Genomic DNA, 20,860 nt, shown 5'->3' with positions numbered 1-20,860 from the left:
CACAGGGGTGCAGAGATCCACCTGCAGCCCATGGAGGAGCCCCACAATGGAGCAGTGATGCCTGAGAGGAGGCTGTGACCCCATGAGAGGCCTGTGCTGGAGCAGGCTCCTGGCAGGGACCTGCAGACCTGGAGAGAAGGACCCATGCTGGAGCAGAGGTAGAACTCCTTTCCCTGAGCAGCAGCAGAAACAACCTGTGATGGACTGACTGTAACCCCCATTCCCTGTCTCCCTGTGCCTGGGGAGGGGGCACAGCTGGGAAGGAGATGGGCAGGGTAGGAGGGGAGGTGTTTTTAAGGTCTTATTTTGCTTCTCATTATCCTGCTCTGATTTTGTTGGTAATAAATTCAATTAACATCCCCAAATTGAGTCTCTTTTGCCCTTGGTAGTATTTGCTGAGTGATTTCTCTCCCAGTTTTTATCTCAACTCATAAACCTTTCATTTTATTTTCTCTCCCCTGTACAGCTGTGCAGGGGAGAGATGGGGATACTTTGGTGGGTGCCTGGCATCCAGCCAGTGCCAATCTACTACAACTATCTTGTCTCAATCAAACTCAAAAAGGAGTTTTCTCATTTTTACACTTCTGAATCTCTCCCTGACCTCACCAGGGGTGTGAGCACCTGCATGTGGCTTAGCTGTTGGCTATTGTTAAAACGCACCAGGTCACAAACCCTGGACCACCCCTCTTAATTTCAGAAGCTGCACGACAGCTGCCAGTTACACTCTCCATCCACATTTCCACCCAATGAAGTGTTTTTAAAGTGAAGAAGGCTCCCATGGTAACTACCTTCCCTTTGCATGTATTTTCTTATGTCAGTAACTCCTCTTCTTGTCGGTAAGAAATTCCTCTGAAATACTATCTAGGCTACATTCAATATAAAGCAAGTTTCACAGGCAAGTAAAGAAAAAGGTGTTAGGTGAGTCAGTTTTCCTTCCTGCCCCAGCCCTCTTTCTGAAAGGTTCCAAATATTTTTTCCCTCTGGCTAAGCTTGACATTCAAAATGTTGTACATGAATATATTCATCAGAATGACAGGACTTTTCTTAATAAACCTTGAGACATATGCTTTTATGAATTCTCAGAAATGCCATCAGGAAACCTCAAAATATTTATATATTGGATAATCCAAACTTCTAGAAGCTTATCTAAACCTATTTTAACATTTAGATGTTTCAAGGTCAGTCAATACAATCTCTGATTAGTAGTGCTCAGCAAATGGCTAAAGATTTTTTTTCAGGAAATGCTGTCTAAACATTTTTAAAAAAATCTTCTGTAGGCATTCGATTCCATTTCTTGAATTCACTTTCAGATCAACATTCAAGTGACTATCTTTCATTAGAGCTAAGAAAACTGAAGAATATGGACACTCACAATCAATGACAGTGCATTCATATGTACCACTAATCAAACCAATGGTGCTTGCAAATAGTAGGAAAAAAATGGTGTGAAATACTGTAATCAAAAATGAAAAATATAAACTCATAAGGAAATTCTAATACGCTTGTGGGTTGTTTAGAAGCAGGAAAAAATAAGTAAATTAGATAAATTATTCAATATAAATTAGTTTTTAATCTGTAGGACTAAGGGGGAAAGAACAACAATTACATGTGACATTTGCTGCAGGTCAACAAATAGATCCACTTGCTTTTATTATCCAGCCAGGTATCTGATTTTTTTTATATGGCTTATTTGGGAAGAAAAACTGTTGATTACTTTCTGCAAAAATAAAAATATTTGCCCTAAAACATCGTATACAATATTATGTGCAGACCTGTGACAGTGAACTTTCCCTTCTACCAGCACAGAATCAGAATTCTAGTTATTAGCTCAGCCCATAAGATACCAAAACTATTTAGATTAAACTTACAAACTTTTATAAAATGACAAAAAATTTTCATTGCAAACGAGTGCATGACAGCAATCTCATACATTCCTAGCAGTGAGAGACAGATTATGAAAGGACACAGGAGATGGAAGATCTCCAAAACATGTAAATTTCGACCTATAAGGCAGCATGGTTTTTTGTTGCTATCTGTGAAGCGGAAAAACCTACAAACACGTATGTTTGTTTTTATTGGACTAATGTATCACAAGTTAAACTGACTTTTAATCGTGTATATGTTTTGTGCTACCGAGAGTGTAGGCATTTCAAAAATGTGGGGAACTGGCTGAATGCCTTCCTAACCTTGATAATCCAGCTGCCTCAATTTCTCCTCCTGCTTTCCATACCCATCCAGAAAAAGTGCAAGAAATGCTCCCTGAAAGATTTTTAATTCTCAAGTACATTTACTGGTATTTTACATGAAAAAAGAAATTACAATTAATTCAATTGTAATCCTAATCTTACATTATTACAAGGGTTCTGTATCTTCACAGAAAGGAAGGTCTCATACATTTTGATACTAACAGACAATACTACACCATCTGTCAAGGAAATGTATACTTTTGAAATTCTATTTCTTAGTAGGGCTTTTAGCTTGTTCATTAGCTCATTCATTAATGTTGAGACAATACAGAAATTACTTTCTTTTCCCCTCTTTTTTTGCTGCTGTTGCTCAGTTGTGATTCTTAGAATTAGCAGAATGTGCATCCCTGATTTGAAGTGGCCGTGACCCAGTCACTACATTACAAATACACATGGTTGAGTGAAGCTCTAGTAACAAAGAATAATTTCTATTTAATTTTCCTTTCTTCTGTTCTAGGAAGACTATTAATTGAATAGAAGTGCATTTTTCCCTGGTGGTAGGATTAGGGAATAGACAAGATGTTCATCTTTCTCTTACACTTGCCATGGCTGGAAAAATTCAGACATCATATTTCGTAGCACTTTCTTCTCTATTTGGATATCTGTTGTTATGGTGATAGTTCCAGAAGGAAACATTAATGAGAATGACTTGAAAGCTTTGATGTGTACAGCACAATTATTTTTAACACCTCATTAGAAAAGGTGACAGTCAGTTAGTACTGCTCCTGGCTAAAGATGCATCATTGTATCAGCTTTCATGAAAACTACCTGAATTTCTATTTGTTATGTATCTGTAACATAGTGTTGAATACAAATATGAAATAAAAAGGATTTGGAACAACAACACGTCTCCCCCCTCCCCTCCTCATTTTCTCACAAAGGATATAAGCTGTAATTCTTATGAACTTGGTTACAGTAAAAACTTTAAGTACACTTTAAGTATACAATACAAATTTTAGACTGTGTATTGTGCTTTTCTGACACCCCAAGAACTATCCAACATGATTTCTCATATCCAAAACTAAGCTGTGAACAAATCTGCAAACCCACATGACCCAGCACAGGCCTGCAGACACGTTGCATCACCCAGACTGTCATCCACCTGCAGGGGAAAAGCGTTAGAGACAAAGGAGCTTTCGGCCTGGACTGTTCCATCTTCCAAGGACTTGATGTTCATCACATCACACGTTGTGAAAAAAGGCATTTACTTACATAGTCCTCATACGCCTCGTGTGCGGGCGGCGGGGGTGGTCTGTAGCCCGGGACGGACGGGGCGCCCCTGGCCCGAGGTGTGGGGACGCCCCTGGCCACCGGTGGGACAGGGAGCGCTCCACGCGTCACCGGCGCTCCTCGGGGTGCTTGGGCACCTCGTCCAGGCAGCGGGGGAGGAATGGCACCCCCACGTCCCCTGCGGGGAGCAAAAAGGAACCATCACTGGCCTGTACAACGAGGGAAGACATGCATGTGCTGCCCCATTTTAAAGGCTCTCACGTTTTTACTACTATTCAAAGCGTCATATAACTCTGGGGAGCTTGGCAGCTACACTGTCAAGCACTTTTAGGCAGTATCTCAGGCAGAACTCATATTATGGAAAGGCACTATTTTTAAACTATCCAGTGCCTTTTGGATCTGATCCTCCTGTTGCTTGTACTAATAAAATTCTGAATCACAGTAATTCACAGGGTTTCAAAAGTAGTTCTAGAAGATGAAGAAAATGAGGAACCTCTTCTGTTGCTCTCAAACTATTCTACAATTTTCATGTTTATTGGTGGGTGGGAGAAATGTATTGGCAGAAGATATTGCAGGACAGCAGAAACTTGCAAGGCAAAGCAGAGGAATAACTTTTCTTCCTGTCTAATTTAGTTCAGCACAAAGGATTGTTAGTGTGGGATTCTACTTTCCCTCACTGCACAGAGACAATAGAGCATACAGACAAGCATGGAAAGAGGTTTGGCATCCTCCTGGCTATTTATGCTTTATCTTCCTTGCTGTACAAAGTAGTAAGTCAGAAGAAGCTGTTACTGTTTAAAAAGACTTGTATCTATACCATAAGATGAAATAGAAGGGGGATAAATCAGGGTAGTAGTTTGTGAGTTTTGTTTCAGAGCAGTATGCTCCTGGGTGTGCTATCTTTTTGGAAGACTGTGAATGCCAGGTGTAACAACCATGCATGACATCCAGATCCACAGTTGTAACTCAGGTCTCCTGTAGCAGTAGGAACTGTGGCTTGCTCCCTGCTGAACCAAATCCAATCAAATCCATTGCATTAGCTTGTGATGTTCATTACTTTATTAAGTTTCAGAAGCTGATTTCAGACCTGCAGAATCACTGAATGGTTTGTGCTGGGAGGGACCTTCAGAAATCATCTAGTCAAAACCCCATGCCTTGGGCAGACACATCTTTGATTAGATTGAATCGTTAAAGATCTGTCCAGCTTGACCTTTAACACCTCCAGTGATGGGGCATCCACAACTTTTTCCAGTGTTTCTTTGCTATGTCCAACCTCTTTTTGTTTAAGACTGGTAAAAAGTCTCTCTCTTTCTTATAAGCCCTCTTAATATGTGGAATGGCTGTGATGAGGTATCCCCAGGGCCTTCTCTTCTCTGGGCTGAACAACCCAGCTCTCTCAGCCTGAATTCATAAGGAGAGGTGCTCTGGTCATTTTTGTCCTCTGGAACTGCTTCAACAGTTTTTTTTTAATATTCTTCTGAGATTTTTGACTGGAAAATAGGGAAGGCATCCAAGATCAAAGGATCTGTGCAACTGATTTAATCATTTGGGCATTTTGCCAGAATTAGGGGCCAGAACTCCACTGGTTATGCTTTGAAGCCAATTTAAAAGCTGCTAGTTTGTTGCAGTGACATTCTGAATATCATTATTAAGTCAAACTCTTCAGAGATCTTGGATGTAAGGAAGACGGAGCCCAGAGATTCTTTGAGTAGAAGACGGTCATGAATGCCAACTGCACAAAAATTCTATGTAAGCGTATCATACTACCAGTTAAAAAGCTCATGTAGGAAAAACTGATGGCAAACATGATAGACATCTTCAGGGACAAAAAACCTCAGAGGTCATAGGAAAGATCAGCCATTCAATTACTGAAGAATTCCTTTGTCAGCATAACATAAGGTACCCCTATATCCTATTTCCTCCAAAATAAGAGTCCATTTTTTAGGACTCATCTTGAAATGACCTCTATGGAGAGGAGACCAGAAGTAGCTAGGTAACTTAGATGCCTGAGGCAATGAAGTTCTTAAAGGTTCAGAGTGAAAAACAAGTCTGAGAGAATTTTCTAAGATTTTACACTGGCCTTAATAACAAACAGAGATATATGTTATTTACATATGAAAAAATACTTGGACACATTCACACCCCAATGTTTTTAGAATATGCCAATCAAATTCACCTAAAACTCATAACCCATCAACAAATAATATAATGTAGTTTATATATATAGGTATACTTGTATGTACACACAATATAGCTGTAATATATATAAAAAAGTAATTATTTGGCAAGTAAGTTCCACCTAGACAATGTGTCCTTCTCTGACTACACTATTATTTTGACCAAACATTTAATGCTACTGACCATACTGCCTTAGTACTAACTAGCATAAAAGTGTTCTGTCTTGGAAATATCCTTTTCCTGTCTTCATAATCTGCTCTCATTTGTACCCACTGTACACAGTGAACTGTAGATCAGAAAATCTGGAACAATACAGACCACACAGGTTATCAGAAGACAAATATTTTTGTTTACTGACCAAGATAAGTATGTAACTGGGTTATTTTGATTTTTTTGTTTTCTTGTGTTTTTAAACTACAGGGTTTTTGACTATTGTTTATGCTTTGTAAAGCTATTAAAATAATAGTTCAGGTTACCACACCTTGAAGGAGCTGCAGGTGGCACACGGATCCCCCTTCCTCGAATGCCCCGTCCACGTGATGAATCCTCAGAACCGTTCAAATACGAAAGTTCTCTCAGCTGCTCCTGGCGAATTTCATCATTGTAATCCTGAAATGAAAAAGGTCAAACTTTCTGAAACTTTGTATTTTGGCTCAGCTGGCAAACCACCCAAACCAGAAATTCCGTGGATGGCATATCAGTGAATTATTTTGCATTATCACTGGTATGTTGTAAAATTGTACAAGTGGAGTGGACAACTATCTACACTATATGGACAGAAAAATGTATGTGTATGGGTAATGAAGGTGGTCATAAAGATCATGAACATGCAAAAAACGCCACAAAAGGCACAGAAGGCATAAGAACAGAGAAATGTATCTGTATGCAAAATACAAATTTCAAGCGACTTGTAATTAGACAAAAAAAAAAGCACGTTATTAATATTTTTTATCTTTGGCAAACTTCCCTGGCTATCTTTATGCACTTGAAACACAAATTCTGCCTTATATTGCACATTAGCATGACTGGATGATTTAATTCAATACCAATTGCCATCACTGGATGTAGCCTTTACTTATTCTGTGTATCCTGAAAGGAGCTCTCTCTTTAGGAGTCAAGAAACAAAGCTATGTTTATTATAAAAAAATTAAATAAACTATTTTAAAAAATTATAATAAACTATAAAAAAATGAAATAAACAGGCCCATTCCAAGTCAACAGGGTATCGACTTCAGCACTGCAATTTCTGTTGGCTCAGGAAACAGAACATCAGATGAACTTCCTTTTGTTACTGATACAAAATAGAATCACAGGTTTGGGTTGGAAGAGACCTTAAAGATCTAATTCCAAGCCCCCTGACGTGGACACTGTGTTGACTTCCTCTTCATTGGAATGCATGATTGGGAGTGGTGATCCTTGAATATAAACTATGTCTATCGGGCCCCTCTTCCTTCCAGGGCTCTATCCCACTGCACTCCACCAAGCAGTTCCCTGAAGAGACCAAAGTCTGCTCTCCTCAGGCCAGACCTTGCTGCACACTCTCCTCCCTGCCCTAAGGCTCTTGAACTCCATCATTTCATGGCCACTGCAGCCCAGGCTAACCTTGAGCTTCACCTTGCCCACCAGCCCCTCCCTGTTGGTGAGAACAGAGTCCAGCATAGAGCGGCTCTCCAATGCCTTCTCTGGCATTTGGAGAAGGACGTTATCCTCAATATATTCCAGGAATGCATTTGTCCTGCTGTGCTGTCCCTCCAACAGATCTTGTGAATGTTGAAGTCCCCCATGAGGACCAAGGCTGATGAATGTGAAACTGCTCTTTTCTGTCTACAGAATGTCTCGTCCATTATAATATATAATAATGGACACGTTTACTTGCTTTATGTTTGTCTAAATTCCTTTGTCAGAATTTCTTTCTTTTTAGCTTCCTTCCATTTTATCCAGCTTTTTACAGGCCGATCACTCTACTAAAAGTCCACTGCAACAACCAGCTCACTGGCAGCACAGCTGTGTGACAGCTAATTATGGCTTACAAACAGAAAGGATTATTGCCTTTCAGCTCTTCTGTCCTTCCATCTTTCCACACACAACTGCCATTGACTCTCAAGTTTAAAGACCAAGTGAATGGTGAGCTGGAACTGAGGCCTTGCCTGGTCCTTCTCATTCCTAAGGAGGTCCAGGAAATCTGTTTGAAGATAGGATCCTGATCCTGCTCTGTTCTAAAAGTGTAGACCTGGTCATGATTTCCCTTCAAAACTTCTAAAGAGTGTAGCTGGAGAGAAATCTATTAATGAAATTCAGAAAAGAACTCTATTTACACAATGTAGTATGCAATAATTGCAGCACAACTGTAATAAAAATAAAATTATATATTTTATTAGCAAATCCCTACTTTGCTTATAAAAGAGACAATGGCTTTCATTTCATACCATCCCCAAGCTTTTTTGCACATTTTTCTGTCTTTCTAACACTAATGATTATAAGCCAAAGACATCTTCTAAATCAATGTGCTCTGTAAAATACAGAGGGAAGAACACAGAATCAATGAGATCACATTTACAGAAACTGTTGTAATAGGTACCAGCTACTGTGCCATCTTAATATCATCTGTTATTGATACTGGATTTACAAGGATTAGGACTTTAAACTTGCTGATTGAGTTTACCCTCCAGATTCCACACTGGCACTGAGACAAAACTTCATTAATAATGTAGGTACATTTTGTAAGAGGAAAATATAGGCTAAAGGGAAAAAAAAAAAAAAAAAGAAAGAAAGGACCTGCAAGCGACACAAATTGGTATTTCTGTGCTTTAACCTTGCTCTTTTGGAATACTGCTGTAGAAATGAATTCCACTAGAAATTGCCTCAAAGACACTATTACTCCCTCAGATAAAAATACAATTTAAAATCTTAGTATCAACAAAACAGAAAATCCATATCAAATTTATAATGTACAACAAGATCTGCAGAACTTCACTGTTCTGCTATGCAATGCCCTTAGTTTTAGCATGTAGGTTATTTGCTGCACATTCAGTTAAGAAACAGTTTATTTTGATATGACAAGGTAAAGACAGCAGGGTACTCTCAAAGGAAGATGCTGGGACAGGTCTCTTGAAAGAGAATGATTTCAGTAAAAAGTACAACTCTATATATATAATTTATCTTATGGGCTCTTTAAAAAGCATAGTAAAGATCATAATTTCTAAACCTGAAACCTGAAATTTTCAGCAGAAATGCTCATTTTTCCTCTTCCATTAAACAGAAACATAACACTGAATTAAACTTTCATAGCTGTTACAAGTATAGCTAGAGTCAGGGTATCTATCCTGATGAATATTTAATTGCATCTGAGTTCAGAGCCCAGCACATGAGCAAAATTATGCTGCTGATGTTTCATATATATCTAGTCCCAAGAAATAGTACATGATATTTCAAGACATACCTATACTGAACAAAGTACAAAGAAGTAGCTACGTGCTACAGTAGTATATTTTGTTTCAGGACAAAACCCGAAAAATAACTCCCTTTTTATGTTAAAATGAGCTCATAAAATTTTCCTGTACTTCAATTTTTTAATAAGCTTTTCTTATAGCTTTCTAATAGTCTTATAGCTATTCTTACAGCTGTTAATCTAAATTAATCTATATATTTTGCTCTCATTTATATCCCTGCAGACATCACTACCTATAAACAGCTTTTTAATTTACTGCTGATAAGGAGGATGCAACCGATTTGTATCATGGTGGTCAGTGTTTACTAACTGTGTGCTAGCCACCCATGCCCACAACTATTCACCTAAATATACATCTTGACTTTAGAAATGTGAAGGATTTTCAGCATCAGCAAAGTTGTAGCACTCAGGGCCACCATAAATTGCCATGTTTAAGTAAATGCCTAAAAAACCAAATTACATGTTTAAATAAAACATTCAGTAGTCCAGAAAACATCAACATGTTTACCCCAATTATCACTCCAAACCTTATTAATGAAGGTTTGGAGTGATTAATTAGGTTGGTTGCCTTGACTGTTGTAGGAACAAAGGAAACCCATGTGCAGGTTTTCCAAATGAAATCAGAGTCTGGCTGGTGGCAGCTCACCCCCAGGCCCTTCTGGAAGCACTGACAGGAGGTGCAGCAAACAGGGGAAATCACAGAAACTGCTAGAGAGTTCAGTAAACCATTTTGGTAAAAAAATTAGCAGAGTATGATGCAAGTTGCAAAATATGATCTGAATTAACAAGAATGTGTAGTGACAAGCAAAGAGAGTTAATAAAGAAATCAAAGGGTAAGGCATAGAAGGACCAAAAGGATTTGGGGAATATGTATCTATCATTACCATAACAAAGGCTCATAGAAGTCAAGGATAAATCAATCCCTTAAGGACTGTGATCTCCTGTCCTGATGTACTGTACCCATTTAACTTCTATTATAATTCTATTAATAAATATCATTACTCCTGTCTGTGACAGCGGAATTTCATTCTAACCAGATAGTTAGGGGAAGAGTAATTTAGGTTACATTCAAACTACCTTAAGAATGCAGAGTTATACATGTCAAATCTGAAATGATAATCACAATATTTCACACTGACAATTTTTAAGCATGAATAGGGCAGACTTTTTCATTCCCATGCATGTAATATCCTCTGGAGCTCTGTCTTGTCAGCATGGAGCACCACATTCCCAGACATATGTTTGCTCATCCTGCCACAGTCTCTCCTTGTGCTCAGGCAGCAGAAACGGAACAGGAGATGGATTTGGACTCCTGCAGCATTTCTGCATCCTGCCCAGCTCCTCACATCAGCAAAAGAATTCCAGGGCTCTGTGCATTTGCACAGATTCACTGAATTCAATCTCCCCTAAATTCTGTTGGTGCTGCCTTGGGGCTATTTTCAGGCAACTTAAATTCCAATTAGGCTGAAATTTCCATTGAGTACATGCTTCAGAAAACTCACAGCCAGAAAACGGGGCACAGAAGACACAGTGAATTTTAGGCAGAGCTAGACGATGGGAATATAGCCCTTTTGTTTTATTAGGTTTTAGATACATTCTAATTTTGAACACTAAAAGAGACATGGTCCACATGCCCCCTTCTGTATATGGGGAAGCACTAAAAACACTGTGAAAGTAACTGGTGGACTTCCTGGAGTCCCTGCTTCTTTGTGTTCTCTGTGGTCTCACAATGATAAACTGTGCTATGCTTCAGCTTCAGAGCATAGTGAGAACCACTTATCTGGACTTATGGGGTCAGGATCTGCAGTTCAGCACACTGAAGAGGCCAAGAACCCTGGAATTCCCACTTTTTAGTTGAGTGCTTTAATATCAGGCTGTTACAAAAAAGAATAGTACTGACTGCTCAGTACTCGAAGTACTTGACAAACCAACTCCTGAATTGACAACAGATATTTGGCATTTCCTGTTACTTTTTTATATTTTAAAATCCTGTTCTAAGACTCCAATGCACTCACATATAAACATCTTGAACTTCTTCCTGCACATATCAATAGCATTTATCAGGGTCTGGTTAGGAAACAGAACAATTGTGCCAGGTAGATTGGATAGCCCTCTCCATCACCTAAAATTTGGGTGATACAATACCTGAGGTGGGCATGTGAATTAATTCCTGCACTTGGGTTAGGGCAATCCCTGGTATCAATCCAGGCTGAAGGACGAGCAGATCCAGAGTAGCCCTGATGGGAAGGACCTGGGGGGTGCTGGTGGATGAGAGGCTGGCCTGGTAATGTCAACTTGCAGCCCAGAAAGCCAACCCTGTGCTGGGCTGCACCAAAAGCAGCTTGACCAGCAGGTTCAGGGAGGGGATCCTGTCCCTCTGCTCTGCTCTGGTGACACCCCACCTGCAGTGCTGCATCAGCTCTGGAGTACCCAGCACAGGAAGGACAAAGACCTGCTGGAGTGAGTCCAGAGGAGGGATCCCAAGATTCTTAGAGGGCTAGAGCACCTCTGCTATGAGGAAAGGCTGCAAGCTGTAATTGTTCAGCCTGGTAAAAAGAAGGCTTTGGAGTGATCTGTCATTCTAGTACCTGAGGTGAGCATATGAGAAAGATGGAGAGACTTCTCAAAAAGACACAAAATCACAGGACTACTTTCAAACTGAAAGAGTAGGTTTAGATTAGATACTAGGAAAAAAATCTTTACTGTGATGATGGTGAGGCAACGGGACAGGTTGCCCAGAGATGCTGTGGATGAACCAGCCCTGGCAGTGTTCATGGCCATGTCAGATGGGGCTCTGAACAACCTGGTCTAGTGGGAGGTGGTTGGAACTAGGTGCTCTTTAAGGCCCTTTCCACCCCAAGCCATTCTATGAGTCTATGAAATGCATCCTTAAGCTTCATGCTTTGTTTTCTAATACTAAGTTGAAGTCCATTGCAAAACATGAGATTCATCCGTAGTTGAGCCCATGCTAAACCAAGCAATCCCTACAAAGTTCATCAGAACTGTGGGAACTGGCTCTAGCCCACTCTCCCTGGGTGTCTGATGGGTATGGCATATGCTCTCAACAGTATATGGAGGAGCTCAAACCCCACAGCTGTTTAGATGTTCCTAGATAACACCCACGCTCTCTGAAACCATGTTTAATGTATATGCATCGTTTCCTGGTTACCTGCAGTCAAAGCCATCTGTCAGGATGACTCTTTGCCCGTTCACAGATTGTTCTGGTTATCACACCAGAGCATAGGTGCCAGGTAATGATGGGTTTAGATGGACAGCCTGCAGTGCACCACAAGTAACAAAGTTTCTGCCAAAATGACTCCAGTACTGCACTAGCAACACATGCCTCTTTGCATTTGCCCATATATATTGGCACTCAAGTTAGGGCATTTTGTATGCATGCAGATCTCTGTCAGACCCCAATAAATACATAAAAATATAAATATAATCCATCTGAGCCCAAGGAAGAAATTACTTCCCCTAAGCAATCAGATCCATAGCCATAAGCGTTATGCACTTTCGCTTGCCCTGTATGCAGAAAGGTGCTATCTTTATCTGCTTACAGTCTGCCTGAAAACTAAACCTTAATTGTCTGGATCACCCTTAGAGATTGAAACAAATAAAACAGACCATACATTTCTTTTAGTAGCAGTTTGAATGTGTTGCAGCCAATATGAATTTCAGCTTCTAAATGCCTATGGGCAGAAAGCAAGCAGACATAAGCTAGAGCCACGTACACTTGCCTTTGAGGTTAGTTGACAGCTGGGGGATTTGTCAGCTTGCCACAGAGAGCACTCACCCAAGCGTGGATGTCATTTTTCTCTTTGAGCATGCACAATTAAATCTGCCTGGCATCATCAGCATGGGGCAGTGCTCTCTACAAGCAGTGTGGAAGAGAGGGGGTGTTTGCTCCTCAGCATCTGAAAGAGAAGCTGCCAATCCCAGGGTGGAAATTGCACATAGGCAAAGTGCTAAGAAACTTTGACCCAGATATTTTAGTCTTTGACAGAACAGAGGAAAATAAGTCTCAGCTAATTGTACAATCAATTTAAATTTTGTTTTTCAAACTAAAGAGACCTTTCAACAGAAGATTATTGCAGTTTACATGGAAATGCTGTTAACCACAGAAAATGATCACACTGAAGATGGGTTCATGGCTTTTGCAAAACTTGCAGAAGCCTGTATTAAATTTCAGCCATTTACCCCAATTTGTTCCACCCCTCTTGCTCACAGGCCCCACACAAATGGATACTGTGGTCTGTAGTTCATTCAAATGACAGCTATGCTGCCACAGAAGTTGGTTAGCTGACAGCTCCCTATCCCTGAATTTAATTCCAAGCGAGCTCTGGATGCCAGAGACTTGTGCTTATTTAGAGCTGTTGCTTGAAAGAGACTGATAAGGGAATTGGTAATATGAACAGAGGGCATATTGCAGGCTACAGGAAGGGTGATGTAGCCACCTAATCCTAAAGAAATTGTTATGGATTCCCACTGGATGTTTAAACTGGCTTCTAGGAAGGAAGTGACATGCTACGGCTGGTCTTCCTCCAGGAAAACCCAGTTGCTTCAAAGGAGGCAGGGAGAGGAGCAGGACTGCCACTGTTCTCCAGCTGTGTGCTGAAGCTCTGCTACTAATGAGATCATTACCTGCTCTTAACCTTTTGCTATAAATTACTTTGAAGCCAACACAAGTAACAAGCTATACATAGTACATATGCAACTATTTTTATTCCAGCTATGCCAGGTGAGACCCAGATTGCCTCCTGCTAACCCACTTGGTAGCTCCTCAGTCAAGGATAACACAACAGCAGCCAGCAAAATCCAGATGTGTTTACTTTAGTTTAGTGTGCCTGTCTCATCATGCTTCCTCAGTCCCTTGTGGCACAGTAAACAGAACATGCTGCTTGACCTGTGGGGACTAGAAAGGACAACCAAAAATGAGAAGTCTGGCCAAGAAAGTATCTTAGTAAAGGTCTGTGGAGTGCCCTTTCTTTTACAGCTTCTGAATCATTTCAGAACTTTAAAAAATCCCATTAGGTGATAATCTGTACAGGTTGATAGAATATAATACATTGGAACTGAACTTGATACATGACACAGGAACTAGTTTTTAAATCAATTTTAGTGGTTTTTTTACTTATTGTAATACAGGATTACGATAACATGAGCTGTCCTTGGAGTAAGGACTGTCATGGCAAGCACTAAGTCTATTTTACAGATGCAGAGCAGAAATTTTTTGATAATTCTGCTAGCATATACTGAAATCTATTAATAACCATAAGTCAGGAGATAAAGAATATCCTAAATTTCAGTTACTACAGACCCAGCTGTAACATCCTGGGGGCAAAAGCTGGCAGAAGGGTGATTCATTATAGTCAGTCAACTCTCTTGACAGAGGAGCTGTGGGAATGGTAGCATGGCCCGTGTGTTTGGTCCTCCATTTTTCTGAAACTGATTGCTCCAGAACAGAACTAGGTTCTGTTCTAGATTCTCCTGCATGCAGGACTCTTCAGGAACCCTGAATATCTCTTTGATCGTCCAATTTAGCCATAGTGTGTGTCTATGAAGTTTTTTTGTAGGCTTAGATAAACAAGACCTCCCAGGTCACTGATGACTGGAGCAGAGCTGTCTCCACTCTCGGCAGCACTCCACCAGAACCATCACTGCCTGGCACAGCTGCTTGGCAGAGAACAAACTGGTGCCAAAGCTGGACTGACAGCAAAAGAAAGGATGAAGACAGAAACTCCTGGGAACCTCATGCTACCATGAGGGCTTGGCTTTGGAAGGCAGCAGTGTGCCTTGGCATTTTCCCTAGCCAGAGGTTGAGACAGAAAACACAGTATCTCTGTTTCTCATGCACTCCTCCTACGCAGCAATCTGACTAACCCAAACTAAACAGCAAAGCACATCCCATCCAGTACCAAGACTTTTTTGCATAGTAAGGGAAAGGAAAAAAAAGATACATGCTGGGAAGATGGTCTGTAATAGCATAATAAAAATACAAGAGCAATTTTCACCGCTGGAATCAAAGATATTTTCAATCTGCTCGGTTTGAACTGCTATAATCTAAATTAGTTTCATTGCTGATAGATTTATGGATAGCCAGTGTAATGGCAAAGAGGACAATCACAGGAGAACAAGCAGGTATACAAGCAGTCCCTCTCTCCATACTAAATTCAGTAAGCATGAGGAAAACACAGTAAAAGAATGCTGCTATTGAATCCCAGGGTCACAGAGCTGTCACAGAAACGAAAAAAATTAAAATAATATACATTTAGCTTCCTAAGGTTTATGCCTCACCTCATGTGAGAAAGAGTAGAAATATATAAATAAATAAAAAATAATGAAAGGAAAAGAAACACATTAAACAAGAAATGCTGAAATCACGACAGCAGAAAACCAAAGCAAATTGCAAGCTCAAAAAATTAGCAACAAATATGTAGGTTTAAAACAGCTGATAGAAAGGTATGCATCAAGTGTAAGTAATGTTTTTTTTCAGAATGAGATTTGAGATAAAAGGAAAGATTATTAAGGAAATAACAAGGAGCAACAAGAGGTAGAAAATAATTTACAAAGGAAAGATAAGACCATGTACCAAGTACAGATATACCCATTCCCAAGTATCTGTCTGCTCTCCTTAAAATACATGGTATATGAAAGATTAGGGATGAAATGTATATAACTGAGTAAGTAATTAATGCAGCCAGATCTAGGTGAAAGTATTGTCAGAGTTTCAAGCTAAACAATTTAATATATATAATGATAAAAATTTAGTCAGTTCTGTATTAGTTATTTAAGTTGAATATATTTTATTTTGCTATTGCATAACTCCTTTAAATTAATTTATCTACCAGGATATCTATAATATCTCATTTTTTCTTTCTAGCATGTGTTGAAGAAGGTTTTGAGGTATTTCAACAGAATTTCCACCTTTTTTTTTTTTTCCTGCTAACAGAATATCATCTAATTCCTGCTTATTGCCAGGCAGCAAAAAGTCTTTTTGCTCCTTACATTTCTTCATGGCTGCTGTGTCTACCCTATCCCTCCCCCAGATGGCTGCACAAGATGACCAGCTTCAGATCAAATACAAACTCTACAGGTTCAAGGGTAAAAGTGAAATAAGTTTCCTGGCTGAAGGACCTGCTCCGTGAAAGCATCTGAACGGAAACAACTGAAGATCAAGCCCAACTATTAATCCAAATAGTGGCAGTAAAGCAGAGGAAGAGATGTAGGCTGTCATGAGGAAAGCTGCCAGAAAACATAGAGGTAAAAAAAAAAAATCTATTTATAAACAGCACCCAGAATCATGAAAACAGCTGTGTTTATAGCAAGATATTCCATTTAGTATATGAAGGTCTGTATTTTATCCTAGCTTCTGCATTCACTCTAGTGTTGTTCCAAATATGATATATTCCTGCATCAGGTAACCCTAATGATATTCACTGGGCTCAGAAGCAAACAGTACTCTCACGAAGAAAACCACAGGCATAGTGAGAGATGTAAATGCCTTAAAAAGAAGTCTGACTTAACTGCCATATTTTCTACGTAATACTGGATTCATCAGCATATAACTTATTAAACTCCATTTCTGACTCTCCAGTCCATCAGTGTATTTTCTTAAAAATGGTTTATTTTTCTTGAAACATAACATAATAGAATTTATTCTAAACTTTTAGAATTTCATGATTATAATCTTAGCACTGAAGATTAAACTCCAACTTTCTGATACTTGAACACATTTCCTGTAATCAAAAATACAGTAAAATAGTATTGAATACTTTTGTATCATCGCCAAGAAATGTGATCAGTAATTATACATGATATTGAGAGGGAAAAGAGAGGAAGAAGATAAAATGGGCTTGGAAAACACGTGTTCAGTTTCTTTCCATTACACATTATTATACTGTTATAGACATGTTGAAATATTTTAACAGTGACCCTACTTAGCTCCTTCTCTACTGCACTCCATACAGCTTTGTACTTGCAAACATATTAACGTTTTTTAATAACACTTACATTTTCTACTATTTCTAATATTAGTATTATATATACATACATTTTAAATATTTAAATAATGGCAAATAAGAACATATATGGTTGTCCTCACTGCTTGTTATGAATATTCATCACTTAAATGTGTCAAAATGTCTAGGTCTCTTTGAAGCTATTAATCTGGACCCCTATCAAAGAAAAGCCTTAATAAATTTAATTATGTGCTATGAGTCAGAAATCCACAAAAAAGGAATTATTAAGTTACTCTTTTATTCACAGAGATGACATTTTTAAATTTTTCTTATAAATTTCTTTCACACAAATGACAGCTGAGTGAAAGGTAAGGAATCCTCAGAGAACTTTTTCCAAGCCAGATGTTAATCACTCTTTTATATTAGAACTATATTCTCCAGTCTTTCCTGAATAGCTAAAGCAAGAAGTTTCTGTAATTGTTTATTATATCTGTGTGAAAGCAAGTGCAGGTATTTAAAATACGGCATATATTGATGACTGGTTATTAAGTCAATACTACTAATTAGTAATACAGCTAACACAATCCTGGTCACAGATTTCCTTTCCTGAAGTCACAGTCTGAATGGGGATAATGAAAATACAGCTGGGTAATTAGGAAATGAGACTTAAGGTCTCACCTTTTCTTTTTTAACCTTAAAATACAAATGCAGATTGAGGAGGTGTTGTGTGAGTAAGCACAACTCCTATGCCCTGAAGAACTTTGCTGAGCTCAGTGCCACCTTGAAGGGACTCACAATTCCATCTGGATGCCAGCAGCTGTTAACCAAGTGCCACACAAGCTGAATTTTCCAAGCAGATTTCCCATTCAGCACAAATGTGGAATGTTTGTTCAGAGCCCATGTGTGAGTGCCACTGACTCCACCTGGGTTCAGGACTTCAGGACAGTTTCCTCACTCAAACAAACCCCACAAACACACCCAAATCAGGCACCCAGAACCTCACTGTCTCATGATCTAGAGTCTCACCCGATTTCACAGCAGAATCACATCTGGGGTTTGAAATCAACCCTATAGTCTTTACTATGAAAAAAGACCCCACTGATTTCAGTGCTTTTCTGTGACTAAAAGCTGGGACAGGTGACAAGTTGAGGAAATACAAGGGTTTTAGTTATATAGCTAAAAATGTGACTTAATTTATTTTTTATCTAAAAATGATAGTACTAATAAGCCTCAACTGTGGTGTGAATATAAAAAACTTTACCTGAAGGATGATTCCTTACCAGTCTCCTATACTGCTAGAAAGTCTGTGGTGAGCTATCTTAACATCAATATATATGTAAATATTTGTCACCTTGCTTCGCATGTTTTCCACCCACCATAATAAAAAATTATACAGACTTACAGTGGAATTATGTGGAACTGAATACAAGTGACTGTGAACCCATTAGGTCCAAATTATTATTTAACCATAATTAACCCAGTTCTACATTACTGATTATAGAAGCATGGTGGAAATCAGTGCTAGACATTCTTTCTGGTTTTCCATTCAATTCAAGAAAAATGTTCCAAATTTAAATAAATGTTTCAAATTTAGGACAACTAAATACCTCATCTTTCAATATAACAATTCACTTCATCACTGAAAATATGAGTGGACACTAAATAAATAACATAACAACTGCATCACTTGATTTTTTGAAGGAAAGATTACTATAAATTGAATGAACTGAGACTAATTATTTTTTTTTTAATTCAAATGATCAATTATTTTAACTGAAATGTATTTAATTAAACCCAAAATACATTTAATTGAATTTAATTTAAAGTGTTTGCCATGTTTTTCAATGATTAATCTGGATAGGCACTGAATATCAATGTCTCATTATGCATTTGTATTCAGCATAGCAAGCCAAGGCAAACACAAACGACTTCAAGGTGCTGAGTATTCTCCGTTTCCAGTGGTTCCAACTAATCCTACTTAGCAGCAAAGGTAGATTATTTTCTTGAACATAAGCTTTGCAGTCCTGGGGTTTATGAGATTAAAGTCTCCAATCCAGCTCTCTGCTGGGCATGTCTCAATAACCCACAGTTATTTACACCCATTACTGCTTCGGCTAAGTGGATTGGGTAAAAACCTCATGATTCTCCTGGATTTCTTAACCTTCTATAAATAACCTGGGTTGAAAATTTATGTCTTAACATGAAATTTTGATGTCCAGGCTTTCCTGCTATCATGCCAGAGCCTCACTAAGGCATGCTGAGAATTAACTTACCTGATATTGTTGTTAAAAATCCAGTTTTTTCATCACTCAACTTGGTGATTTCAGGGAAATCACTGGGAAATTCTAAAGGCTCTCAAGTCTGCCCCTGTAGGTCTGTTCACCAGCATATAAACCATTAGCTTTATTTTTCTACACACAACAACAATGAGAAGACAGATATCAGACACCTCTTCTGGCCTGTACTCTTTCCTTTGAGCATCCTTTTCTTTATCTCTGCTAAAGGAAGAATTTGACATTAATTTCCAAAAAATGCTCTCTGGACAATCACCATCACCATGTTCATGCTAATTGCCTGACTGTGAATTTATTTTTATTTTGAAACATTTGGTGAGCTCTGTCCTTTGTCCCAGGATTCTTCAATCTCAAGAACACCAAAAGAAAGACAATTCTAATCCTATATTTCCTACTGTAGAGAGAAGAGAAGCAAAAGTAAAGCAAAACTTTATTTAATTTCAAGTGGTTCTACTTTTTCTCTGGAGATTCTGGATTCTGCTGTAATAAACTGCTGCCCTTGAATGTCTTCTATGCTCCTGAAGTATAGTAAGAAAAATTATACATACCCTTATGAAAAGGATTTTGAAACAAGAGTAAGATGAGACAGCTGTTAAAGTAATCTTTTTTAAATACTACAAGACATATTATTGATCAGTAAGTTAGTTTTTCTCTCTTACCAAGCATAGTCCATAGTTTTTTCAATATTTTGAAATCTTCAAACAAGTCTTTCTTAATACAAGCCCAGCCTTACAAGTGCCACATTTCTGCAACGGTCTGAGAAGTGCACCAGGTCTTTTAATTTTAAGTGGAAATTTCACCTCCCTGATAGCCTTCAGGTGAGTTGATTTCAGATTGGCAGAGATCAAGTGGCTGTAAGAATGTTTGTAAAGATATAATTTCTTATTGAACCTTTAAGTATAAACCTAGATATAAATAAAGATACGCCATAGAAATCTATCCAGTATCTTTTCAAACACTGTCAGGTGCTCTGCACAAACCAAGAGCACTTCACATTTCTCCAGGTTTTGTTTTACTGGAAAAGCAATCTCACCTTCATCTCTCTAGAGCCATTTCCCAGCACCAACTTAAAATATCCAGAACAAGGCAAAAGGCTGTATGGGCTACAGAATGCAATGTAGTCCACCATCAACTCAGTTTTATTCAGTCAACATAGTAATGTGAAAATGTTGCCTTTTCCCTGCATCTTTTTTTAAACCAAAACATCTGATGAGAGCTCAGGAACTGGTGGAGGACTCATGAAGCATGACTAATTAGAGTGTATCTTCTGTATCCCATTGTGTCTCTTGGTATAATGTAATTTCAGAATTTTCTATTTCCCCAAACATCATTTACAGTTAGTAGAATTATAATTTTTTTTCTGTTTTTGGAAAAAATCACTTGTTTCTTCCTTATTAACTCCTGTTAACACTTTTTTTTTTCTTTGTATCAGGGCCGTAAGTTTGAAGATTTGGAAAAGAGAATTTCCACACATCAACAAGAAAACCCCCATAACCCCATTAG

The 20,860-nt window shown here is 38.7% G+C and overlaps 1 protein-coding gene across 1 annotated transcript in view; it reads right to left on the bottom strand.

Moving 5' to 3' along the window:
• Positions 1-20,860, bottom strand: part of KHDRBS2 (KH RNA binding domain containing, signal transduction associated 2) — a 124,080-nt gene that overhangs the window by 93,018 nt on the left and 10,202 nt on the right. Inside the window, exons 2-4 of the mRNA XM_033512931.1 lie at positions 7,257-7,336; positions 6,136-6,263; positions 3,459-3,654 (exon numbers count right to left, since the gene is read on the bottom strand). Of these exons, the coding sequence (XP_033368822.1) occupies positions 3,459-3,654; positions 6,136-6,263; positions 7,257-7,336 (404 nt within the window). The remainder of the gene's footprint in view (positions 1-3,458; positions 3,655-6,135; positions 6,264-7,256; positions 7,337-20,860) is intronic.

This window comes from Parus major, chromosome 3 (assembly GCF_001522545.3).
Source record: "Parus major isolate Abel chromosome 3, Parus_major1.1, whole genome shotgun sequence".
NCBI classification, from domain to species: Eukaryota; Metazoa; Chordata; class Aves; order Passeriformes; family Paridae; genus Parus; species Parus major.
The sequence above is the reverse complement of the archived record's forward strand: the minus strand, read 5'-3'. Positions and strand labels throughout refer to the sequence as shown.